This window comes from Salvelinus fontinalis, chromosome 2 (assembly GCF_029448725.1).
Source record: "Salvelinus fontinalis isolate EN_2023a chromosome 2, ASM2944872v1, whole genome shotgun sequence".
In the NCBI taxonomy this organism is placed as follows: Eukaryota; Metazoa; Chordata; class Actinopteri; order Salmoniformes; family Salmonidae; genus Salvelinus; species Salvelinus fontinalis.
The window spans coordinates 58,131,471-58,157,430 of NC_074666.1; the positions used below are offsets into that span (position 1 = coordinate 58,131,471).

General features: G+C 43.0%; 1 protein-coding gene across 2 annotated transcripts in view; it reads left to right on the top strand.

The window, feature by feature from the left end:
• Window positions 1–353: 353 nt before the first annotated feature.
• atp2a3 (ATPase sarcoplasmic/endoplasmic reticulum Ca2+ transporting 3) overlaps window positions 354–25,960 on the top strand; it is an 85,810-nt gene continuing 60,203 nt past the window's right edge. For both annotated transcript variants that reach the window (XM_055879968.1, XM_055879959.1), the window contains exons 1-4: window positions 354–827; window positions 15,754–15,771; window positions 16,150–16,232; window positions 24,569–24,673. In XM_055879968.1, coding sequence (XP_055735943.1) covers window positions 710–827; window positions 15,754–15,771; window positions 16,150–16,232; window positions 24,569–24,673 — 324 coding nt within the window. In that variant the 5' untranslated portion in view covers window positions 354–709. The remainder of the gene's footprint in view (window positions 828–15,753; window positions 15,772–16,149; window positions 16,233–24,568; window positions 24,674–25,960) is intronic.

The following is a 25,960-nucleotide window of genomic DNA, read 5'->3' on the forward strand; positions in this document are numbered from 1 at the left end:
AACTATTTAGAGAGATGTAGGCCACCGCTATTCCGAGATGTACAAGAAAAGTAAAGATTCATTTCATGTTAGTGTGTTTGCGATTATTTAAGTACCAGCATGAAGATGACGCACGTAGGCCTGCCTACTCTTGTGCCAAAGGGGAAGAGATCCATAACCTCGGTTTAAAGCATTAACTAATGACATATATGAAACATATGTAACTTGAGAATGATATAGTATTACCTCCTGTGACTTTTCATATGCAGTGCATATGATATATAAACCAATAAACCAAGATGACAAGGGCTTCCATATTTGGCTTACCAAAAGGATGTATTGTAGAGGATGTGGGAGTTGAGCAACGTTCTCCACTCAGGTAATGACAACCAATAGGAACGCAAGGGAGTGCTCAAACACGCTCACTCATGGAAGAGGCAGTACCAACACAGCACACCTTCTGATTTTGATGAAGCGCGGACTGCAATTGTATTTATTGGGAAATAGCAGCGTCGCGAACAGGAATCCGGAATCAAATCGTCGGCTCGCAGAAGAGGAGGCAGGTGACCGTCTACGCAGGCAGATCCACCTCCGCTTGGCAGTCTGAACGCAAGGCATATCGTTAGAAAACTACTGTTGTTTATTAGTCCTTTATTGTCTTAATATATGTTATATATTTAACTACATGACTTTTAATTTAATTGTTTAGCTAGTCAGTTCTCCCTCCGAGATGGATAACGCGCACACTAAATCCGCATCTGAAGTTTTAGAAAACTTTAGTGTGAATGAAAACACTGGACTCACCCTTGAACAAGTGAAATCCAATTTAGAAAAATATGGATCTAACGGTGAGTAGCAAACATTGTTTATGATGTTGTATTTTCACTGTTATTCAGTTTACCTGCGTGAGTGTTGAATGCAATTCGATCACGGGCATGGGTATCATTGCCCAGTTTAGGGAAATTGGTGAAACTATTTCCCCGCGCCTTACTGTAAAACGCACAGGTTGAAAACACGAATATCAGTCTTCTACAGCCTGCAATTGTTCCTTCCAGCCTACATATTTAGACTGGTCTTGTGTGTGAGGCTACTCGCCGCTATTTTGAAGTCCTTTGTCGTACTTTACCGAGCTATATTGCGTTTCTCGCTCTGCACAAAGTTGTGTGTGTGTGTGCGTGGGAAGGACGCACGATCGAGTCACTGAACCCGAACGCTTTTCATCACGGTTACGGACTATGTGTAAAAACATGAACCAGATTATTAATAGGATATGCTATTAATCTAACGCCTGTATTGAGGCAGGAAGTATATCACATCTGTTTTGCATTGCATTTATGGGGAGGCTTTGGGGTTTAATAATCATATCACGTTCATTAACGACAACATATTAAGAATATTATTGTGTAATACTGTAACAGTTTCAATTTGGGTTTTATGTTATGTTAGGCTACTGTATCAAGGGGAAGAGAGTGGCAATAGGTGATATTTTGGGTGATAATTCTGTATTCCACTATGACACCCCCATTTGGAGGGACAGGGGAGGCCAAAACGACATGCTTAACACAGCACACCCACATAGTTAGTGCCATAATGGCAATGAGAACATTTGATCAAATTAGGAAACTCTCTTATTCTACTTCTGAGAGACAGCTATACGTGTGTGTGAGATCTGCATGCAAAATTCCAGGGCCATCGCTCAATGTGCACAAGGGGTTTTTGTAGGCTACAAGGTGTTGATGCTGCAGCACCATAATGTTTAACTTCTTTTGTTCCATGAGTTTATTGGATTTAATCCCCCCAGTTAAAGCCCTAATCTAGAATGTAGACCTGGTGCTCTTTAATTTGTGTTGTATTTAATTTGGCAGCTGTCAACACCATTACTACTTTCCTTCTGAGTCTATGGCCTGCCGTTCATTTGCATGGTGGCTTGTGTCGTTAAGCCATAGAGGAGAGCCACTGTGTTGTCAGAGTGAAACAGCAGTCCTTTGTTGCACAGACTGTGGCTTTGATGACTTCATGGAAAAATAAATGTCTTGTTGCAGATAGCATCTTAAACTTTTAGCTGTGTGAACTGACTTCCTCTCTGTGTGTGCTCTTGCGTGTGCAGAGAAATGCTTAAGGGAATACCCTTTCCTTTCTTGGCTGTAAACCAGGGTCACGTTCACCATTGCACAACATTGTGGAACATTCAGATATATTGAGTAGAACAAACATGCCTATCTGACATGTAGAATAAGCAATCTTGTCAGTTCTATTCATGACGTTTCTATCTGCAACATTCCAGACTGTTTGCCTATTGAACGTGTCCTATGTCTTTCTTAACACTGCCAACAACACATTAAACAGCTGTGTTGTTGTTATTAGCTGTTTTAGTAGCTACATGTCTCAGCTGAGTATGTGTGGAGAATACTGAATGGCTCATTCCCTCTACTGACAAACCGACCACAACTTACCTTTGTTGTTGACTGCAATGACTTGATGTGAGTTTGGTGTTTGTTGCAGGGAGGGAGCCACTGTTTGTGTGTGTGTGTGGGTGGCATGCATTTGTTACAAATCCTCCATGATTACTTCTCTCTATCTCTCTGACACGAGGACAGGTTGTTTCCATAAAGGAGCTGTGCAGTAGACTTATTATATAGCCATAATCATTACACAAAGACAACATGGCCACAAACAAACAAGTCCTGTAATCTAACCTCTGGGGGGTACCTGGACCGGCTGGCCTGTCCTTAGAGGAAGGCTGATAAGGGCTATTTGTGACAGAGAAACATCTATTGAATAATAGATCTGGGGGGGGGGGTACAGTAACCCAAAAAGGTTATGAACTAGGGAAACCCCCTCTGATCACTTTGTTTCCTGCTCTGCTGTAGTAGGCACTAGCAGCGTTCCAGTGGGAGATATATGGCGTGCCAGTTTTGTAGACACAGGCATAACATTCCTACGGGAGGCCTGTTTCACGCTATGTCTGGCCCTGGAACTCCCCTGGGTGGAGGGTCTCACCACCGGGGTCGTGTTCATTAGGCACCTAATGGAAACTAAAAAGGACTGGTCTATATGGTCTTGCTCTTTTTGTGTTGTAAAATGTTTTGCAGCGTGTATTCTCTAATTATCACCACCATGGGCAATGGAGGGGAGACCCCATTTTTTTAAAATCCAGATCGTCACCTTTGGTATTACTGTCCGAGGTTAAAGATGAAACCAATGCCCTGGCAGTGGTGGTTGGTGGCTTCTGTTATCGGAGCTTAGTACACAGACTTGTGTTTTAGGCCTGTTGTTTCTGCCCTCACCCCTAGTCAAACCTGTGCTATCATTGTGGAGGCCATATCCTCTTTTATTTTGAAACTGTTAGGGGTGAGAAAGCATTTTTGTTATGGCTTTCTGGTCTGAGGTCAGACTAGACCAAAAGTTTCAACAATGTGTTTTATCTCCTACTCAAAACTGGGACGTTTGGTAGGTTGATGACTTGAATATGGTCAAAACTTGGTTGTCAGTTAATGAGTTGGCTTTCATTATTTGTTATATACACACCGTGACAAACACTAACAAGCAGAGTGTTTCTCTTTCCTTCCTGTTAAGAGGAACAGCCAAACTAGTGAAATGGTTTTGCACTAACATTACAACTTTCTACTGTGAAACAGGATGTTCTACACTAGCTGATGTGGTCTCTTCACTACTATCTTGAAAAGGGCATTTCAAGCAACCTTGATCTCGATCTCTCAAATGTCAATGCATGTGATTTCTCCCCCCCAAAAATTGTAGAAATTAATTTTCAGAAATAAAGCGATTTGATTGATCAAACTGTACTTGTTTTTGTGTGTTGACTTGGTACATTGACAGCAGCTCCCAACTGTACTTGTTGTTTTTTTGTGTGCTACTGGTGCGCTGAGATCAACTCCTAGCTCCAGATGCATCATGTTTTAGGTACAGTACTGTAGTTGGCTGTAGCTGTGTTGGTCCCACTCCCAGATGTTGGAAAGTTGGCCGGGTCTCAGCGCCTCAGTGACCTTCTCTACAAAGCCATGAGGGGAGGCGGTGGTGGGAGGTTGCAACACATACAGCCGTACACACTTGCGCGCACAGCCTCTCTCATAAGCAATTCATGTGCACAGCCAGACATACACACTCACTTTTTGTCTGCTGGTGTGACTTGTGAAGACTGCAACTCAGTGTGTGCATCGTAAAAGAAGCCACTCTGAACGTGCAGTGGTGGACTTACCATTAGGCAGAAGAGGCAATTGCCTCAGGCCGCACATCAAGGGGCCTTGTGAGCTGGGCATAGTCTTTTATTTTTTTTCATACTAGTAATCTATTTTACAAAATAATTTCTCCGCTTGAGTCCCCGCGTTCCCGTACATTGTTTCACACGATGTGATTGCAAACGTGACTTTCATTGAAATGAAGCTGCTTTCAGGATGGGGCAGGAAAAATAAACATGTAATTTTAACCCCAAAAATTGTTAACGCATTTCTTAAGTAAAAAGACAGGTGCTGCTGATTTTAATACTGCAATCTTGTCGAGGCAGAGGACATGTATGGTGTAGCCCATGTATCTGATTCTGTCTGACCAAAAAGAGTATGGCATGTCATTCTTTTTGGCCAGACAACATCAGATACACAGGCTACATATTGTAAGACAGAGGTGCTGTTTCGCTCGCTCTCACGCTTTCTCCAGTGAGATCGTTTCAGCCAATTGCGAATTGAAAGAAAGTTGTCGGGTTCACAGTGTACTGTTTGGATGCTGGAATTATTTTTGGAAGAAAGTGCGAAGGTCATCTACCTTTTTGAAGTGATTTGTTTGACAATCAGATGGAAACGTGACTGGTTGTGTTCATGGCAGATTAAAAGGTAACATGTTTTTAAAGTTAAATTACATGTCTTTACTACAAAAACCCATAGTAATCACTAGGTCCTGCCCCTGTGAATGTGCTAGAAAGGACGTTGTTGCTTTGAGAACTTGCAGCAGCGTAAGTGGTGACTTGCGTGTGCAGCATGCACGCCCACCCCCATAGATAGCGGTTAAATTTGTACCCCTGTGTTTGTAAGGGAAATGGGCCAGCAAGCTGATGCTGCCGACTTATGTTAGTAAAACCTAACCCTACCGTGTGTAAAACACACCCTAACCCTACCGTAGGTAAAACATACCCTAAACCACAGGAGTTTGGTGGCACCTTTATTGTGACCAACCAGCTTGGCAACAACTGAATTGTTTTTTTTTTTTGCCAACGTTTACTGACACCGGCCATATTCAACGGGTGTTGAGCGGTCGTAAATTCGTCAGTTATTCTGTGGTCTGACACACTTACGAGAAGGCTCTGAAATCGGAATAGATAGCTAGAGCGAATTTACAAGCTACGTCTATCAACAGTTGTCACAGTGACATCATGAACATTTCAATTGAAATGGTTACTTGCATAGTGGAGTCTTTTGTTTAGACATGTAGCTAGCTAGCTAAACAATGAGTCATCCAAATTCATAATGTTACTACCCTGCATGAATCTGCAGATAGTTAACCGACCAGGTTCAATGTTAGCTAGCTAGCTAACATTAGGCTATAACTAGCAATGCAAATGGCTCTGAGATACGTATAATATTACTACACAGCTCATACACGTAACATTAGCGAGCCAGCTAATGTTAGCTAGCTAGCTAACAGTACGCTTTAACATATGATGAACTACTTTCTGGCTAAATTAGAAACGTGTAATATCTGAAAATGTAGCTAGCTAAACTATTTTACCCTTGTACATGGATGGACACTTCTCCCCCTCTGTCACAGATTCCATGGTTACCCTTAGTTTGAAGATGTAATCCGGAGACAGGTGTTTTATCTTTTTGACTCCCTCTGCATATTTGCAATCAAACGCCAGAATTTTCTCCATCTCCTTAGCTCAAAACTCGGTCCTCCAGAAAGTGGAGAGCAACACTTTTGCAGTTGTACTATATGATATATACACTGCTCAAAAAAATAAAGGGAACACTTAAACAACACAATGTAACTCCAAGTCAATCACACTTCTGTGAAATCAAACTGTCCACTTAGGAAGCAACACTGATTGACAATAAATTTCACATGCTGTTGTGCAAATGGAATAGACAAAAGGTGGAAATTATAGGCAATTAGCAAGACACCCCCAAAAAAGGAGTGATTCTGCAGGTGGTGATCACAGACCACTTCTCAGTTCCTATGCTTCCTGGCTGATGTTTTGGTCACTTTTGAATGCTGGCGGTGCTCTCACTCTAGGGGTAGCATGAGACGGAGTCTACAACCCACACAAGTGGCTCAGGTAGTGCAGTTCATCCAGGATGGCACATCAATGCGAGCTGTGGCAAGAAGGTTTGCTGTGTCTGTCAGCGTAGTGTCCAGAGCATGGAGGCGCTACCAGGAGACAGGCCAGTACATCAGGAGACGTGGAGGAGGCCGTAGGAGGGCAACAACCCAGCAGCAGGACCGCTACCTCCGCCTTTGTGCAAGGAGGAGCACTGCCAGAGCCCTGCAAAATGACCTCCAGCAGGCCACAAATGTGCATGTGTCTGCTCAAACGGTCAGAAACAGACTCCATGAGGGTGGTATGAGGGCCCGACGTCCACAGGTGGGGGTTGTGCTTACAGCCCAACACCGTGCAGGATGTTTGGGATTTGCCAGAGAACACCAAGTTTGGCAAATTCGCCACTGGCGCCCTGTGCTCTTCACAGATGAAAGCAGGTTCACACTGAGCACATGTGACAGACGTGACAGAGTCTGGAGACGCCGTGGAGAACGTTCTGCTGCCTGCAACATCCTCCAGCATGACCGGTTTGGCGGTGGGTCAGTCATGGTGTGCGGTGGCATTTCTTTGTGGGGCCGCACAGCCCTCCATGTGCTCGCCAGAGGTAGCCTGACTGCCATTAGGTACCGAGATGAGATCCTCAGAGCCCTTGTGAGACCATATGCTGACACATGCACATTTGTGGCCTGCTGGAGGTCATTTTGCAGGGCTCTGGCAGTGCTCCTCCTGCTCAAAGGTGGAGGTAGCGGTCCTGCTGCTGGGTTGTTGCCCTCCTACGGCCTCCTCCACGTCTCCTGATGTACTGGCCTGTCTCCTGGTAGCGCCTCCATGCTCTGGACACTACGCTGACAGACACAGCAAACCTTCTTGCCACAGCTCGCATTGATGTGCCATCCTGGATGAGCTGCACTACCTGAGCCACTTGTGTGGGTTGTAGACTCCGTCTCATGCTACCACTAGAGTGAGAGCACCGCCAGCATTCAAAAGTGACCAAAACATCAGCCAGGAAGCATAGGAACTGAGAAGTGGTCTGTGGTCACCACCTGCAGAATCATTCCTGTTTCTGGGGGTGTCTTGCTAATTGCCTATAATTTCCACCTTTTGTCTATTCCATTTGCACAACAGCATGTGAAATTTATTGTCAATCAGTGTTGCTTCCTAAGTGGACAGTTTGATTTCACAGAAGTGTGATTGACATTGTGTTGTTTAAGTGTTCCCTTTATTTTTTTGAGCAGTGTATAAAAAAAAAAAAAGCTGTGTTAGAAAGAATTACCTACACATACTGACCAGCTCATGTTATAGACAGAAACGACCTACATGGCAGACCAATCCAAACTCCTCCCTCGGCATGTTCAGCCCACCCATTATCTCATCCAAACATGGCTAGCGGGAAGGTTCCTGGCTTTTTTGTGTGGCTAAACCAACTAGGCTCCTGATTTAACAATTGTATTTACAGATGGCATACACATTTGTTATTAAGGCACAGGAAAGTGCACATGTTCCAGAAGGCATTTATGCCCCAAAACACAGAAATGCTCTGAAGTAGTGACACACGCCTAGTTTACTGAAACAAATCACAATTGGGGAGGATTGGCTCGTGGTTATGGCTGGAGCGTAATGGTGTTGAATACAACAAACACATGATCAAACACATGGTTTCCTTGTGTTTGATGCCATTCCATTCCAGCCATTATTATGTGCAAAGCTGTCAAAGCAGTGTGGCTACTTTGAAAAATCTCAAATATATTTTGATTTGTTTAACACTTTTTGGTTACTACATGATTCCATATGTGTTTCTTCATAGTTCTGATGTCTTCACTATTATTATGCAATGTAGAAAATAAAGAAAAATCCTGGAATGAGTAGGTGTTTCCAAACTTTTGACTGTTACGGTATATAAAACTCCATGTTTTGAGTTTGGTCCTCAAATGGTATTAGGGTTTGACTTCTGTTAAAACATCCTGTTTTATTTTAATACTGTAGATATAATATATCATTGGGCAATACATTACTCAATATTACTGTGTAACCACGACTCTTACTCACATTTATTACTATTTCCTTGTTGGAAAAGCAGCATAGAGTTGATGCATATCCTGTGACACAGCTCTTTGGTATGTGTCCAACCCTGACTTCCACTGTAGAATGTGTAGAGTATGGGAGCTCAACCTGGTCTCAGAGCAAAACATATTATATGTTACTGAAATCTGTGCCATACCATTTAGTATGATATTTTTCATTACATTGGCCTACCAATGTAATAGGGGGTCGTACAATATAATACGAATTCTAGGATGTCTAGTACAAATTGCAATTCATACAATGTTATGAATTTGCAATACCTTATGTTAGAATTCCAATTTGTTGTGGCTAACGTTAGCTAGGTGGCTAGGTCACCAACTTTAGCTAGGTCACAAGCTAGGCTAGGAGTTAGTGGAATGGTTAGCTAACATGCTATGTAAGTAGTTGGCTAAAGTTTCCCGTGATGAGATTAGAACATGCAACCTTTGGGTTGCTAGACATTTGCATTTTATGCCCGACCGACCACCCTACTTTAGTTTTCGCCTTAAATAACCTACTGTCTTATCCAACATAATGTCATGCTAAACGGATCAAATAATGTAACATATTACACTAAACAGAGTTACAGGGATTCTAGTAACATATAATACGTTTTGCTCTGAGACCAGGCTGGAGAGTTGCCAGTTATCTACTATTTCCTGTCATACTACTTCCTGTCAAACTAACCCTGCCCCTTACACACTTGCACTCTTCATATCACTGTTTATTATTTTAATTATATTGCAATGCAACTGCAAATAATGATATTATTCCTTCCTGTTTTAAATAGATCATATTTATATAACATTTTGAACATGTCTATCGGAGATCTGAACGGAGACGCGAGTTTAACAGAATGTCTTTAGTCCTTGAAGGGATGTCTGTTCTGTTATGCACTACTCTGCAGAGTATCAGGGATCCTGTGCTAACTTGTCCCTCTTTTTTGATTCTCTCCTCCCACCTCTGCAATCAGTCACAGACTCACTGCAGCCTTCTTGAGATATATGTTGAGTCACTGAGCTAAGCAGAAGCAGCTCAGAGCTGAGCTGCACACACGCACCCACATATGTTTGATCAGCCATTCAGTCAAACCGATTAACCCTCATACTACCAACATATTTTAGAGACATGGAGTTCCATGGAACTATTGGGAAAAAACAACAATAATACCAAAATATCAACTTATCATGAAAACATCATTAGACATGTAAATAATGTAATCTGTAAAAATATATAACCTAAACAGCATAATTACAGGACATTTGCATATTCTGTAAAACAAAAATATAAATGTTCCCTTTAAATAATGTGCAGCTTTTTTCCAAAGTACCATACACATTAGTACTAAAAAGCGGATGTACAATTTTGATCATTTAGTTTTTTTAAAAAATTTAAAGTAAATGTAAACGTTTGTCATTTATGTGGTAAATAACAGAGCTGGATAGAGGACCCAACCTCAATGTAAGCAGTTTTAGCATGCCCATTGACATTGAGGGCTTCCACCATTTTAAAGTAGACAACTGGGTGGGGATTCCTGAGTTGGGAACAATCAGTGAATGATCACAGTGTTGTCTTCATTTTCAAATTGGGTGCTATGGTTTCTAAATGGTGTTAACAGTGTCATCTAGTGGCCACAATAAATGGTTCAGGATTCCAACACTGCAGGTGGCGATAAATCACCAAAATAAGATGTATGCATTTATCAAACACAAAATAAGAAAATTGACTACTTCAAAATGGAGATTGCCTCAATGGCGCTGCCCGTGTGTTCACAGCCGTATAATGGGACCGATTTTTATAATGATAATACTGTATCTCTATCCATCTCTGTGGGTAAAAACGACTGCCATTTAAAGGGCCAGTACACCAACATTTTAAATGTACTTAATTTTATTGACAAAGTGATCCATCCATTGCTCCTGAGAGACCACCAAAAATGCCGCTTTGTTTTATGTATTTACTGAAAAGGATGCTTCAGGATTTTGGCAATGAAGCTCTTTATCTACTTCAGTCAGATGAACTCATGGATACCCTTTTATGTCTCTGCCTCTAGCATGAAGGAAGGTAGAGGTAGTTTCGTGAGCCAATGGTAACTAGCATTAGCGCCATAGACTATGGTATCTACTAGTATGTTAGACGTTACATAGACTTCTAGTCATCGTGCTTACGCTAGTAATCAATTGCTCAAAATGCTAGTTAGCAACTTCCTTCAGATTGCACGCAGAGACATGAAAGGGTATCCATGAGTTCATCTTGGGGGGGGGGGTCGAGTGGGCAGATAAGCCTGGTGTGAAGTCAGTTCTGGGCTTTTGAGAGAAACATCTGGCCTGTCACAACAGTGGCCCTGATTCATCTTCCTCAGTAACCCCACCCTTAGCAGTGTTGACAAAGTGTTTGTTTCTGGTTTTCAGGGATACAGTATTTTCAACCTAACTTCCGTTTCTCCTGAAAAACGGAAGTGGGGATTCCGCGCAGGCGTCTTTCTACGCCTGCTACATTAGATTAGTCACTCTGATCATGATACTCCCATACAGATACTGTGAGTACTCCCCATCTGTACCTCCATGTTGTAGTGTAGTAATGACTGACTGACCTAGTGACTGAACTTCATCCCCTGCCCTCACACTGACCTAATAGGGGCTATCCCATCAGGCAGTCACACAGACACTTACACACTCGTGCTTACACACCCCTGCCTCTCTTGGGAGTGAAGGTGCACTGTCCTCCAACCTCCATTTCTATTAATATGAATGATTAAATGAGTGACATCCTTGGAGTAGTCACACTATCATAGTGTGTTAGTCTATGGTCCTTAGCATTCACATCTAATACATGATATGGTTAATGCATGCAGACCTTTGAGACAGACACAGGAAGGTGCAAGAGTTCACCATTGTACCATTTCTAGACCTGATTTGTATTCCCACAGCATAGCCACTGTGTCCGACTGGCTGGGTCTCTCTCAGACGGAGTGCTATAGCTGACTGCTCTGCTATTTATTTGAATAACAGTGGCTATTTTTGAGTACAGCACTAGACCAACTCTACGGGGAGACCGAGGGCATCTCCTGGCCACCCGTTTATTATCCCACTGTAAAAGTATTTTATTTAACCTTTTTATTTTTTATGTATTTATTTACCATTTTATGTATCTAGGCAAGTCAGTTTTAAGAACAAATTCTTATTTACAATGACAGCCTAGGAACAGTGGGTTAACTGCCTTGTTCAGGGGCAGAATGACAGATTTTTACCTTGTCAGCTAGGGGATTCGTCCACCAACCTTTCGGTTACTGGCCCAACGCTCTAACCGCTAGGCTACCTGCCGCCCCGTATTTAACTAGGCAAGTCAGTTTAAGAACATTCTTATTTACGCTGACGGCTTGGTAACAGGGCTCCTGTGGGGATGGGGGCTGGGATAAAAAATGTAGGACAAAACGCATGACGAGAGACCTAACACAGCATGGTAGCAACACAGCATGGTAGCAACACAGCATGGTAGCAACACAGCATGGTAGCAACACAGCATGGTAGCAACACAGCATGGTAGCAACACAGCATGGTAGCAACACAGCATGGTAGCAACACAGCATGGTAGCAACACAGCATGGTAGCAACACAGCATGGTAGCAACACAGCATGGTAGCAACACAGCATGGTAGCAACAGACAATAGCACAAATGGAAAGAAGGTAGAGACAACAATACATCACGTGAAGCAGCCACAAGTGTCAGTAAGAGTGTCCATGATTGAGTCTTTGAATGAAGAGATAAAACTGTCCAGTGTAAGTTTATTTTTATTTTTTTATATTTTTTTTCTGTAGCTTGTTCCAGTCGCTAGCTACCGCGTACTGAAAAGAGGAGTGATCCAGGGATGTGTGCTTTGGAACGTTAACAGAATGTGACTGGCAGAACGGGTGGAGGATGAGGGCTGCAGTAGTTATCTCAGATACGGTTGAGTGAGGCCTAAGAGGGTTTTATAAAGGCCAGCATCGGCAGTAAAGTTCACTCGGTTTCAGAGATGAGGTGAGCTGTAGCTCTAGTCTACGGGGTTACGACGGTGAGCTCGCTGCTAGATACCCAGAGAGCCATGGTGTGTCCCAAATGACACCCTGTTCCCTATATAGTGCACAACTTTTGACCTGTTCCCTAAATAGTGCTCTGCCTATTTGGGGCAGTGTGTAGTGTAGAGATTCATCAAGTTCCTACAGTATGCACTGCATAAGATATTTTGGGTGTTTTTTTTCGGTCAGACGTTGGCGATGTTATCCAAAGAAACACCGTTTTCCAGTAATGTCCACAAGCCAATTAGCCATGGCAAACGTTCACCGTTTTACAGTTGAGGTTGAGGGCCTCGACATTCTAGCCCTGTTGCTGTGCTTTCCATATTATTATGATGTGTAGTTTATTAGTCTGTCTAATGATTAGAGCTGTAATGCTTTTAAAGGAGAAATTAAGGAAGTGTAAGTGCGTCTGAGTGTACTAAGATGCTATAGTGAAAGCTACTGTATCAGCACATCCCATGTCCTAGTCATGATGGTACATTTCCTGTTGCTTCTCCTGGCTCTCTGTTACTGTCTCTGATCATCAGATCTGGGTTCAAAAACTATTTGAAATCTTTCAATTACTTTAAACATTTGCTTTAACCTCTCTGGAGTACCAGGTGGGCAGGGTTTGCACTTTTGCAAAGATTCCATTTGGCCCATTGCAACAGGAAAGCTTGATCAAGCCCCGCTAAAGTATTTTAAATGATTTCAAATACTAGTTGAACCCAGGTTTGCTGTCCACGGTCTTGGACATGGATCCCTCTGTTCTGTTGTTGGCTACTGTAACCAGGAAGTGGTTCCCCTCTGGTTGGACTGGTAGTGTCAAAACAGGCTGGCTCTTGTTTTCAGTCTGTCTGGGCGTGGGGGCATAAGAGTTTGGTGGGGGTGCAGAAAAGGAGAGCAAGCGAGAGAGAAAGGGAGAGCCAGCAAGAGAGACTGAGGGGAAAAAAGAAAGAGGTGTGGTGAAGTCTGTTGGAATGTGCCTGGGCAGGCTGAGGCTGACACAACCCAGATGACAACAGTAAGGAGGGAATCCTTGGCACAGTGCGCGCTGGGGAACCCCATTCAACCCCTCCAGCCCTCCCTCCCCTGCTCCTGGCTAGCAAGCCTCCCTTTGTCTCTTTCCAGGCCAGCAGTACTAGGAACTGCAGCCATTCTTACACAAGTGGGGAGGCACAGTAAGAGGGACAAGGGCTTATTAAGACTGGTGGTACAAGGAAAACAGCGGTACAGTTTCCTCTAGTTTGCAAAGACATTTCAGGAGCCTCTGGCACAGAGCACTGAGAAGTTCTCCAAAAGGGTTTACCATGTTCAGCTCAGAGAACTCACCATGAGTCTCCTATATGACTAAATACATTCTCATTTACATTGAGTCATCGTAGCTATACCGATTACTCTGTGAGGAGGCAAAAATGATGATGAAAAGACGCTACAAAATATTTGACAGATAATTGGTTAGGAACTAAGAAGAAATACCAAGCTGTAGGGCTATGACTGAAATTGCTTATTTTTTTGCATTCACTAGTTGATATTTATGGTGCAGTTTTCAATGACAGTTTTCTCTCCTCTGCTTCATCTTGCCCCTCCACTCTGCCTACTCGAATAACATAATCAGTGGAAACATAGAAAGACAGACTGTTCTTCAAAACACAATACCCCCCTTTGTATTGCTACAAGCCATTACATTCTCAATGTACTGTACGGACCCAGTCAATACAAAGCAATTTAATTAAAGGGTATTTTAACATGAAATGATCAAAATACTTCTACTTTTTCCTTTCCTTCTGGTTAATCAGAAAGTTGGTAGGAAGAACTCAAAAGATCCTGACTTAACTCTAATTCCAATGGTCCTGAAATTGTATTATTATTTTTTATTTCCGTGGCATGTGTGTGACGTTAGATCCCCATGTGAAACCTCCGATGCACTTCCTACTGTAGCAGAATCAAAACACTGTTTCAAAAGACAGGATTTTCATCCTGCTTTGAAACTGCCAGGATCTCCAGTATGACTTTAGAGTAAGCTGTTTAGCACTCGATGTGAGTTTGTGTTGGTGTGCTGACCACAGTATTGATGGATGATTGGTGCTGTAAAGAGGGGTGGTTGTGAGGTGGTTCATTGTAGGCCAGCTGCAGTGTGTTCTGCTGCCTGTCTCCCTCCCACACGCTTCCTGCTTTGCGTCCATTGCCACACACACACACACACACCCGCACGCTCAGGCCTGGGAAGTGACTAAACAACAGTAAACACCCACACTCCATGTGTTACACAGCACATATACACACCATGTGTTACATGGGACATACACTCCTTGTGTTACACAACACACACACACACACACCCATTTGTTACGCAGGACTCAAATTGTACAACTACATAAGTACATTAATTTCAGTATTCAAAAAATCTAATGGTCGTCAGTTTGTCTATCAAATTTCACAGTACATGATGCTCAGCCTCATCAATTACAGTACCAGTCAAAAGTTTGGACACCACCTCATTCCAGGGCTTTTTTTTTTTTACTATTTTCTACATTGTGGGCTGAGCCTTTTGACTAATGGTGTTTTTGAGGTTGAGTAACTGCAAGATCACGGTCGAATCAGGGGCTGAACATGTTTTTAATTCTCATTTTCTTTATGGGGGCGTGTTTGTTAACAATATCACTGAAGATATAAAAAAAGAAGGTCCAAGCTTCTTCGACAGAGGGGGATCAAGCTGATTCTATACTAATTTAGAGGCCAGAATAAGTTTACCAAGCGTCTGATAAATCAGGACAGGATGTTTCACTGAGCAGTCATTACGAACACAGGCTGTGAAACAGTGATCCCTAAGGTCATTTCAAAAAACACCAGACTGATAACTATCCCGATTTTATTTGTGAGGACAACGTCAAGGAGAGTAGCCTTTTCTGGGTGTTTCGGGTCGTACCTTGTGGGATTGGTAATAATCTGAGAGAGATTTAGGGAATCACATTGTTTTAAGACTTGGTCAGGTGGTTTAAGCATGTCCATGTTTAGGTCACCTAGCAGGACAAATTGAGACTTAGGGCAGGTAGGGTATAGGCTGATGGATGACGATAACACCCAGCAACAGTCAACAAAGAGTTAGTAGAAAGCTTAATGCTTAAAACCAACAAATCAAATTGTTTGGGCACAGACTTGGTGGAGACAACCGAGCACTGAAGGTGTTCCTTGGTCAAGATTGCCACTCCACCACCTTCGGAAACCATAATACACATGTCAAACACATTTCAAAGCCTATTCTAAGTTAATCAAATGTATTAACGTGTCTTTGTTTGTTCTGTTCCCCCTCCCTCTCTCTGTTTTACTCTTTCCCTCTCTCTCATTCCAACTCTTTCTTTCTCCTCTCTCTCCATTCCTCCATGGATATGGTGATGTGACACTGACAGAGCTCCCAGCTGAAGAAGGTAAATATTGACCTTTCCAGTGTGATTCTGGTGCCTCCCTTTTACAAGCTGACAATTAGCCCTATAGCCTCGGGATCATCTGTGTTGTACTAGAGATACAGTTAGGGAAAACCCTCAGAGTACACACTGACTGTTGTAGCACTACCCATATAGATACAAAGACACACCGTCAGAAGAACAGGGCGCCATAACTGGAAGAACACAAGTATGCCTATTGAAGTCCCATAGCATCAACAGATGGGAAGCTATATTTACTGTAGTTCAGATTATCATATGTACAGTACTTTCAGGCCTTGACTAAGTTGTTAGGCATGTGTGACACGATGTATAGCCGGACAGCCATGTGACTGACTATATCTCGCTGTGTGTGTATTGCAGGCAAGTCCCTGTGGGAGCTGGTGGTGGAGCAGTTTGAGGACCTCCTGGTCAGGATCCTATTACTAGCTGCCTGCGTCTCCTTTGTAAGTAACCACTGTACACAAGAATACCCATCAACAGGATGCATCGCTGACTGCTGCTCATCACGGTCTCTCTCTGTTTGCGCCACTCGCATATTGCATATTGAATGTTTTGGGCTTTTGCACAGTGGATGCGTCGCCGGACGTCTGGCTTTGCAGCTTGGCCGATAGTGACAACTAGTCTGCTCTGGCCTGACAGTGGGCATCATGTAGCCATAATGCTCTGCCTGCAGACAGTGCTTAGCACACCACCTCTGTATTTCCAATAATATTGAAATGCCAATGGGGAAAGTTCAGACATTTTGAAATTCCTAGTTCTTCCTCAGCTCTGTCTGCTTTTTGTAAATCTCTGAAGCTGGAGACTCTTACCTCCCTCACTAGCTTTAAGCACCAGCTGTCAGAGCAGATCACTAAACCTGTACATTGCTCATCTGTAAATAGCCCATCCAATCTACCTCATCCCCATACTTACTATATTTATTTATTTTTCTTGCTCCTTTGCACCCTTGTATCTCTACTTGCACATTAATCTTCTGCACACCCTACTATTCCAGTGTTTAATTGCTATATTGTAATTACTTCGCCACCATGGCCTATTTATTGCCTTACCTCTCTTATCCTACCTCATTTGCACATGCTGTATATAGATTTTTCTACTGTATTATTGATTGTATGTTTGTTTATTCCATGTGTAACTCTGTTGTTGTATGTGTCGAACTGCTTTGCTTTATCTTGGCCAGGTCGCAGTTGCAAATGAGAACTTGTTCTCAACTAGCCTACCTGGTTAAATATAGGTGAAATAAAAATAAATGCTGCATAATATCACTTAACCTGCACTCTGACACATACAGTTCCTTGAAGTGGAACTGACTTTTTTTTTTTTTTTTAACTACTTTGCAGATATGAAACACAGACAATCAATATATCTAATTCCCAGTTTATGCTACAAAACCAACTTTATAAGAGGTTTTAAAAATAGGTTATTTTTTATTTATTTTACCTTTATTTAACTAGGCAAGTCAGTTAAGAACAAATTCTTATTTTCAATGACGGCCTAGGAACAGTGGGTTAACTGCCTTGTTCAGGGGCAGAACGACAGATATGTACCTTGTCAGCTCGGGGATTCAATTTTGCAACCTTTCGGTTACTAGTCCAACGCTCTAACCACTAGGCTACGCTGCCGCCCCAATATTTGACTCAACATTCCATGATGTACAGTAAGGCATTGTTGGCAGAATAGATTGATGCCGTTCAATGCATGAGTCATATAATTCACCAATACGTTTCTTGGTAGTCCAAAAAATATTGCTAACAGTTTGTAAATCAGCTGGCCTGGTACAGTACGTTGTTTGTTGCCTCCATTTGGGATGCACTGTTTCAGTTTCAATGGCTCAATATTTTGGACAGAAACGGACAAATGTAACTAAGGCTAGGAATGTTAATACAATGAAACTAGCAAGGGCAATGATCATAACGTGGCTAATAGGCTAGCTTATCTATTTATGTAGCAAGCTAAAAACACGCAGCCTAATTTTAGCTATATAGCTAGCTAGCTGCTAGGATAATGTCATTACATGCCATTGGAAGTGGGTGAGTGACTGACTTTCCCCTCATGTCGTTTTTCAGTGGCTATACACAGCTAGAGATGCAGGTGTTATTTGGTTAGCTAGCAAGAACTTGAATGACTGTTATACAGTTAGCCAGACAATTTGCAAACGCAAGAGATATGCTATCTCCTTTGAACATGTAAACAGCCTAGCCAGCTCTGCTACGGTGAGTAAAATGGTCAGAGGGAGGTGTTCTCTCATCTGTGTCTGGAAGTAGCTAGCTAGACAGTTAGCTTAGGTGCTTGGTTGGGACAAGTATGCATTGGCAGAAGGATGAGGAGGCTACAATTCCCGTTTATGATTGATGATCAAATCATTGTTTATGATTGCAATTTATACGGTCAACTAGCTGAAAAACTGAGGTTTTATCTAATGTTCCTTTGTTAGATTTTAGTTCATCTTGCTCTGGCTAGCATTAGTTGTTGATGTGCATAACTGAGGCAGCGAGTCTACCTTTATGGTTGTTTGATCAATAGGACTGTAAAGTTCCCAAATGTAAGAGGACTCCCGTAGTGTTTAAATATTTGTGGAAATCCATTCAGGTGTATTTTGTGGCTTTTGTTGAATGCGTTCTAGCTAATGATCTAAAGTTGTGCTGTTGCAACTGCCTGTAAACACACAGTCCAGTTCAATGATGAATGAATGATGGCCGGCCAGTGTGGGAAAATGGCTTGTTTGTATAATGCCTGCTGTAGCTCTGATTGGCTATAGCACAACGGTCTGTGTAGACTCCGGTCTTGGACGAGACAGATGTTTTTTTGTATATTTTATTTGCTGCAGTGTCTATTAATTGTCCAAACCTTCGTCTGCTTTCCCACTCTATATTGCTATACATTTTCCCCATAAATGCCTTACTATATGTAATTCCCAAACATTCTAAGAATTTATGAAACTGTGAAAATAATCATATCTAAGTGCTTGCTGGTCAGAAAATGTTTAGGAAAGTGTCATTCTTCTCTTCCTGGGGGTGTACATGAACAGATTTTAACAAGATTTCATGTTGCTAAAATGCTGTCAGTTCCACTTTTAAATAGTGACCCTGTTTTGGGCCTGATGGTAAGGTAGATGGGGTGAGTGTCATGACCAAGGGAACCCTGCCTGTATAATTATTTTATTTCCATCTATTACTGTTACTGTCCCCAGTGCCACAGGATGGAATTACTAGGCAATTCTGGGAAGTAGGAAAAAAACTTAACATGTATATGATACAGTATCTGCACTAATTGCCTGTGTGTTGATCCTGATGCCTTGTGTTTAAGTGGGAGGCTGTGAGTCCAGACAAGCCTGGGGTGGATTGGGCTGCCTGTGTGTCTGCAGAGTTAGTTTTTCCTAATGTAAATTGGGCTGTCCCTACTTTTAATGTAAATGTGTTGTTTACATTGAAACAGAGCCCCTGTTCCATTCCACTGATTTACAGCTTCCAAAGCTTTACTAAACTCAGCAAAAAAAGAAATGTCCTCTCACTGTCATCCGCGTTTATTTTCAGCAAACTTAACGTGTGTAAATATTTGTATGAACATAACAAGATTAAACAACTGATACATAAACGGAGCAAATTCCACAAACATGTGACTAACAGAAATGGAATAATGTGTTCCTGAGCAAAGGGGGGGGTCAAAATCAAAAGTAAGTCAGTATCTGGTGTGGCCACCAGCTGCATTAAGTACTGCAGTGCATCTCCTCCTCATGGACTGCCCCTGCTTTGCCAGTTCTTGCTGTGACATGTTACCCCACTCTTCCACCAAGGCACCTGCAAGTTCCCGGACATTTCTGGGGGGAATGGCCCTAGCCCTCACCCTCACGTGGTGACATAGCCCTCACCCAGACGTGCTCAATAGGATTGAGATCCGGGCTCTTCGCTAACCGTGGCAGAACACTGCCATTCTTGTCTTGCAGGAAATCACGCACAGAACGAGCAGTATGTCTGGTGGTATTGTCATACTGGAGAGTCATGTCAGGATGAGCCTGCAGGAAGGGTACCACATGAAGGAGGAGGATGTCTTTACTAAGGCACAGTGTTGAGATTGCCTGCAATGACAACAAGCTCAGTCTGATGATGCTGTGACACACCGCCCCAGACCATGACGGACCCTCCACCTCCAAATGGATCCCACTCCAGAGTACAGGCCTCGGTGTAACGCTCATTCCTTCGCCGATAAACGCGAATCCAACCATCACCCATGGTGATACAAAACCATGACTCGTCAGTGAAGAGCACTTTTTGCCAGTCCTGTCTGGTCCAGTGACGGTGGGTTTGTGCCCATAGGCAACATTGTTGCCGGTGAGGACCTGCCTCACAACAGGTCTACAAGCCCTCAGGCCAGCCTCTCTCAGCCTATTGCAGACAGTCTGAGCACTGATGGAGGGATTGTGCGTTCCTGGTGTAACTCGGGCAGTTGTTGCCATCCTGTACCTGTCCCGCAGGTGTGATGTTCGGATGAGCTAATCCTGTGCAGGTGTTACACGTGGTCTGCCACTGCGAGGACGATCAGCTGTCCGTCCTGTCTCCCTGTAGAGCTGATTTAGGTGTCTCACAGTACGGACATTGCAATTTATTTCCCTGGCCACATCTGCAGTCCTCATGCCTCCTTGCAGCATGCCTAAGGCATGTTCACACAGATGAGCAGGGACCCTGGGCATCTTTCTTTTGGTGTTTTTCAGAGTCAGCAGAAAGGTCTCTAGTGTCCTAAGTTTTCATAACTGTGACCATAATTGCCTACCGTCTGTAAGCTGTTAGTGACTTAATGACCGTTACACAGGTGCATGTTTGTTAATGGTTTATGGTTAATTGAACAAGCAAGGGCAACAGTGTTAAAAACCTTTACAATGAAGCTCTGAAGTTATTTGGATTTTTACGAATTATCTTTGAAAGACAGGGTCCTGAAAAAGGGACTTTTCTTTTTTCGCTGAGTTTATATACCAAGCAGACTTTGAGCCACAGGCTGGTTTCACTACAGCTCCCACAGCTTTACTAGCGTTGCTGTCTGAACCTTGTAACTCCATTTTTGCACATTTTCATTGTCTTACATCTATTGAAGCAGTAGCTGTCCTCAATGTACTGAACATTTCATGACTAGGATCACAAATGTATTCAAAATAGCTTCTAAGTTTTCGAAACTATGTTCATTAATGGTAAAATATGGTAGTTTTTTTTCAATTTCCTGAGAAGTTTCTGTTTTGGAGATGAGGTTTTCTTCAAGCAGACTCTGAGCTGCCTAGGCTGGTTTCTCTACTCCTCCCACAGCTTTACTATATACTATTACACCAAGCAGACTGAGATACTTAGGCTGGTTTCTCTACAGCTCCCACAGCTTAACTATGTACCAAGCAGAGCTGCGTAGGCTGGTTTCACTACACCTCCCACATCTTTACTATATACTACACCAAGCACTCTGAGCTGCCTAGGCTGGGTTCTCTACAGCTTTACTTTATACTGTACTACACCACGCAGTCACTGAGCTACCTCGGCTGGTTTCTCCACAGCTTTACTATATACCAAGCAGAGCTGCGTAGGTTGGTTCCACTATAGCTCCCACAGCTTTACTATATACCAAGCAGCGCTGAGTCGGGTTCACTACTCAGCTTTCTGAGAGTACCATCATTTCCCCCTGAATTTGAGAGCGCCCTGTTTGAAACTCCCGCACATCCTTTGAGACTTGAATGCTGATGGATCCTTTATGGATCAATCCTATCAGTCAGTCATTTAAAACTGTTGTTGGAAAGGACAGTAGCAGTGACTTTGCCAGGCCTCTCAAGAGAACAGCAACGTGTGAGCTCGCAGTGCAGTGCCTGCTAGTGCTGGTGGAGAAAGTGACCTGCGGTAGTATCTGAAGGAGAGGCTAACCTAATATACGGGCCAAACCTCAATGTGGAACTCATTTGTGTGCCTATTTGAATATGTTAATGGAGATATTGACCTGCCCTGAATCTTTGCATGACATGATGATAATAAAGAGCCTTGTAACCAGGCGACAGGAGCAGAACAGAGGAGAAAGTGTTGCTGTGTTGTTTTGAAGCAGGCTCCAATATGATATAATCATATACTGTACATTACTATGGAGAGAAGTAGCAGAAGAGGGAGAATGCTCAAGTTTACCATTGTAGGCTCAATAGCTGTTATACTGGACACAATGCTTACGGTAGTTTTGTAACATTAAATACTGATAAGGCTACCTTTTTACTCTAATTGTTTTACTGATATTGTTGTTGAGCCAATTTGATCACCATTATCCATGTATAAGGATGGAGAGTATAGACCGGGCCATACCAAGTCAATCACTACAGGTTCAAAGGTAACAGAAGCTGTGCAGAGCTGCGTTGTAGTGTTAACACTCCCCGGAACATTTCACTTAAACTCCCCACCAGAGACCAGGGTTCAATCGATGCGTCCACCCTTCTCCCGCTTGCTTGTTTCTCCACCTCATTTCATTACTGTCTGAATAAAGTGTTAAAACAACCCAAAATATACACTGAGTGTACAAAACATTAGGAACACCTTCCTAATATTGAGTTGCACCCCCTTTTTGCTGTCAGAACAGACTCAATTCATCTGTGCATGGGCTCAACAAGGTGTTGAACGTGTTCCACAGGGATGCTGGCCCATAGTTGTCATGCTGGCTGGATGTCCTTTGGGTGGTGGGCCATTCTTGATACACATGGGAAACTTTTGCGCTTGAAAAACAGCGGCATAGTTTTTGACACTCGACCGGTATGCCTGGTACCTACTGCCATCTCATTCAAAGGCACTTAAATATTTTGTCTTGCCTGTTCACCCTCAACGTCACACATACATAATTTACATTTTTGCCGTTTAGCAGATGAGCTGAGTGCATACATTTTCATACTGGTCCCCTGTGGAAATGGAACCCACAACCCTGGCGCTGCAAGCGCCCCACGGGACCCCAATCCATGTCTCAAGGCTTAAAAATCCTTCTTTAACCTGTCTCCTCCCCTTCATCTACACTGATTTTAACAAGTGACATCAATAAGGGATCATAGCTTTCACGTAGACAGTCTATGTCATGGAAAGAGCATGTTTATGTTTTATCCACTCATTGTATTTGTTAAAGGTCACAAAGGCTCACCCATTAAACCGGCGTGAACATTTATACACTTCCTCCATTTGATTCTAAGGAAAGGTTAGCTTGCCTTTATTTATTTTTCCATGGCATTATGTGAGAAAGGGAGTGTAGGTTTTGGGTTGTACAGGAAAGGAGGGAAAAATTCAAGTGGCCTTTGAATTTGGTTAAATTGGGCGCTCATTCTTCTCTTGTTCTCCTACACATCTTGGTAAACTGTCTTTGGCATTGGGTTTTTTCTTCCATTTGTTGACACTGTGTTTGGTTGGAACTTAAAGTCGGAAATCTGGACATTCAGTCAAAATAAGCCATCTGTCTGTGTGCTTTTTTCTTTTTTGGGGGGTGGTGTGTGTGAAGGATTTTGCTTTTTACTTTAACAATCTTAGGTGGAGATTTTAAATGTGTGTAGGAGTCACTTAATGTATAAGTTTAGGTTTGTGGAAAAATCCCTGTGATAAGTTGAAATGGACTCCTGCACTAATACCTTAAACCCTGTGTAAACCTGCGCCTTCTCATCATGCTTCTCTAACTCTTGTCTGCTGAAACTAAAAATATTCGCTTAGTGTCCGAATTGCAACGGAAACGTGTGTGCGTTTCAGCTGGCTAGGTAGGCTGAATGAAAGGATGGATCAGAAGGAGTTGCCCTCCATCAATGTTCTCTACACAGAGCAGCAGAGCGGAGTGAAGGGGATATTTGCGAGCCCCAAACGACTGAATGATGAGTTATCGACCGGGGCTTGAGCCACTGATCTGCCGTGCCTCGTTCGCCTCGCTCCTCCTCACTACTCAATACTCACTGAGGAGGGGATAACTTTTACTGGGGTGTGGTTTTAAGCTCTGTATTCTCAACAACGGAGCATCTCGTTGTCTCCTCTTCGAATCCACAGCATTCCAGTGGTGACTTTGTGCACCTTCTCTCCCACCTACATAAGGACCTAGCTTTTTAATGTTGTTAAAGTCCACAATTTACCTACAGGAATAAAAGGACAACCGGAATACCTATAGGGTGCCATTTGGGGCGGCAGGTAGCCTAGTGGTTAGAGCGTTGGCCCAGTAACTGAAAGGTTGCTGGCTCGAATCCCCGAGTTGACAAGGTAAAAATCTGTCGTTCTGCTCTTGAACAAGGCAGATAACCCACTGTTCCCTGGTAGGCTGTCATTGTAAATAAAAATTTGTTCTTACCTGACTTGCCTAGTTAAATTTTGTTAAATGACAAATGTGGGATGCACCCCAACCCTAGTGGAGAATGTTGCCCTCAGTATTTTATGCAGAAATGCTACCCCTTCCTGCCTTTACACGTCATCCATTTCCTTGCTGCCATTTTGGGTCGGAGGAGGCTTTAGTTCCTATATACTATACGTACTACCACTCACTAGAGGTGGAGAGAGGACCAAGCCACAAGGAGACTACATCTTCTACAAATAATTCTTGCTGTTGATAATTTGTGATTTTTCAAACTGTTTTTATAGAGCTGTAAGAGTTAAATGTCTTTTATAAGCTGCATAAATGGAGTGTGAGGCTCATATTGAGGCGAATCTCTCTGTCCAGGAGACTCCTATTGAGGCTACTCTCTCTCTCTGTCCAGGAGACTCCTATTGAGTCTGTCTGTTTTATCTGGAGAGGAGACTCATATTTCTCTCCGTCTGTGTTCCAGGTGCTGGCTCTGTTTGAGGAGGGAGAGGAGACCATCACAGCCTTCGTGGAACCCATTGTCATCCTGCTCATCCTCATCGCTAACGCTGTGATTGGAGTCTGGCAGGTGAGACCCTCTCTTAGTGTGTGTGGATGCATGTTCACCTGAAGACTCACATTGAGTGTGTATTTGTTCTCAAAATGTGTGAGGTATGATGTCACCGTGTGTGCATTTTCAGACAATTTACATTTGTGTATCCTTTGCTCACCTGTGTGCGTACAGTATTGCTCCTACCCAGCTGGTATTTGCCTGGAGCAGATAGCAGATGAGATGGTGCTAAAATACAAGGTATTATGGTGTGTCACTTAGGGTGAGGAGGTCATTATATAAAGTGTCCTTTATCCTATACGGAAACCATAACCTCTGTTTGGCTTTCGATCATCATGCGTGTCAGCAGGGCTTTATTGATGTACTTTATTGTAGGTCAGGAGAGACTTATCAATGGAAACCATGTAACCCAAGTTCAAACTACAGCCAATGCCAAGCTCTTAGAAAGCTTTTAAATAGCCCCGTTGGACATGTATTAGTGCCGAGACGATACCAGTATCGTAATACCCGTTAGTGTCATGGCAATGAAGCAAAACACAAGGCAGATTTAACATCTTTAGAAAAACAGCCCTAATGTTGGAAACAAACATCATTATGTTGTCAACCAGTCACATTTATTTATTTTCCAAGCTATAGCACACAATATTTTACATACAGCGGGTAATTAAAGGACCAAAGGGTTTTGTCTGCTTTGTGTTAACATTTTTGCCATGGAAAGATACTGGTATACGTATGACAATGTACATCTGCTTCTAGAGGCGCCAGTAAAACAAGCCATTTATGACGTGAATGCCATTTCTGTAGGACTTTTAGTCCGTGAATGATGACATGTTGTCTGCAACCTCTGGTCTCTTGGTCCTCCCACCCCTACGGGAGGGCAGCTTCCGCTCAGCTGTCCAAGCTCTTCTCTGTCCTAGTACCCCAATGGTGGAACCAGCTTCCCCCTGAATCTAGGACAACAGAGTCCCTGTCCATCTTCCGAAAGCACCTGAAACCCTACCTCTTCAAAGAGTATCTTAAATAATCACCCTCATCTCAATTTAATAATTCCTCAACCGACACTTACACTTCACTCCGTAGAGCTCAAAGACAGGATTGTGTCGAGTCACAGATCTGGGGAAGGGTGGCAAAGAACTTCTGCAGCATGTAAGGTCCCCACGAACACAATGGCCTCCATCATTCTTAAATGTAAGAAGTTTGGAACCACCAAGACTCTTCCTAGAGCTGGACGCCCAGCCAAACTGCGCAATCGGGGGAGAAGGGCCTTGGTCAGGGAGGTGACCAAGAACCCGATGGTCACTCTTC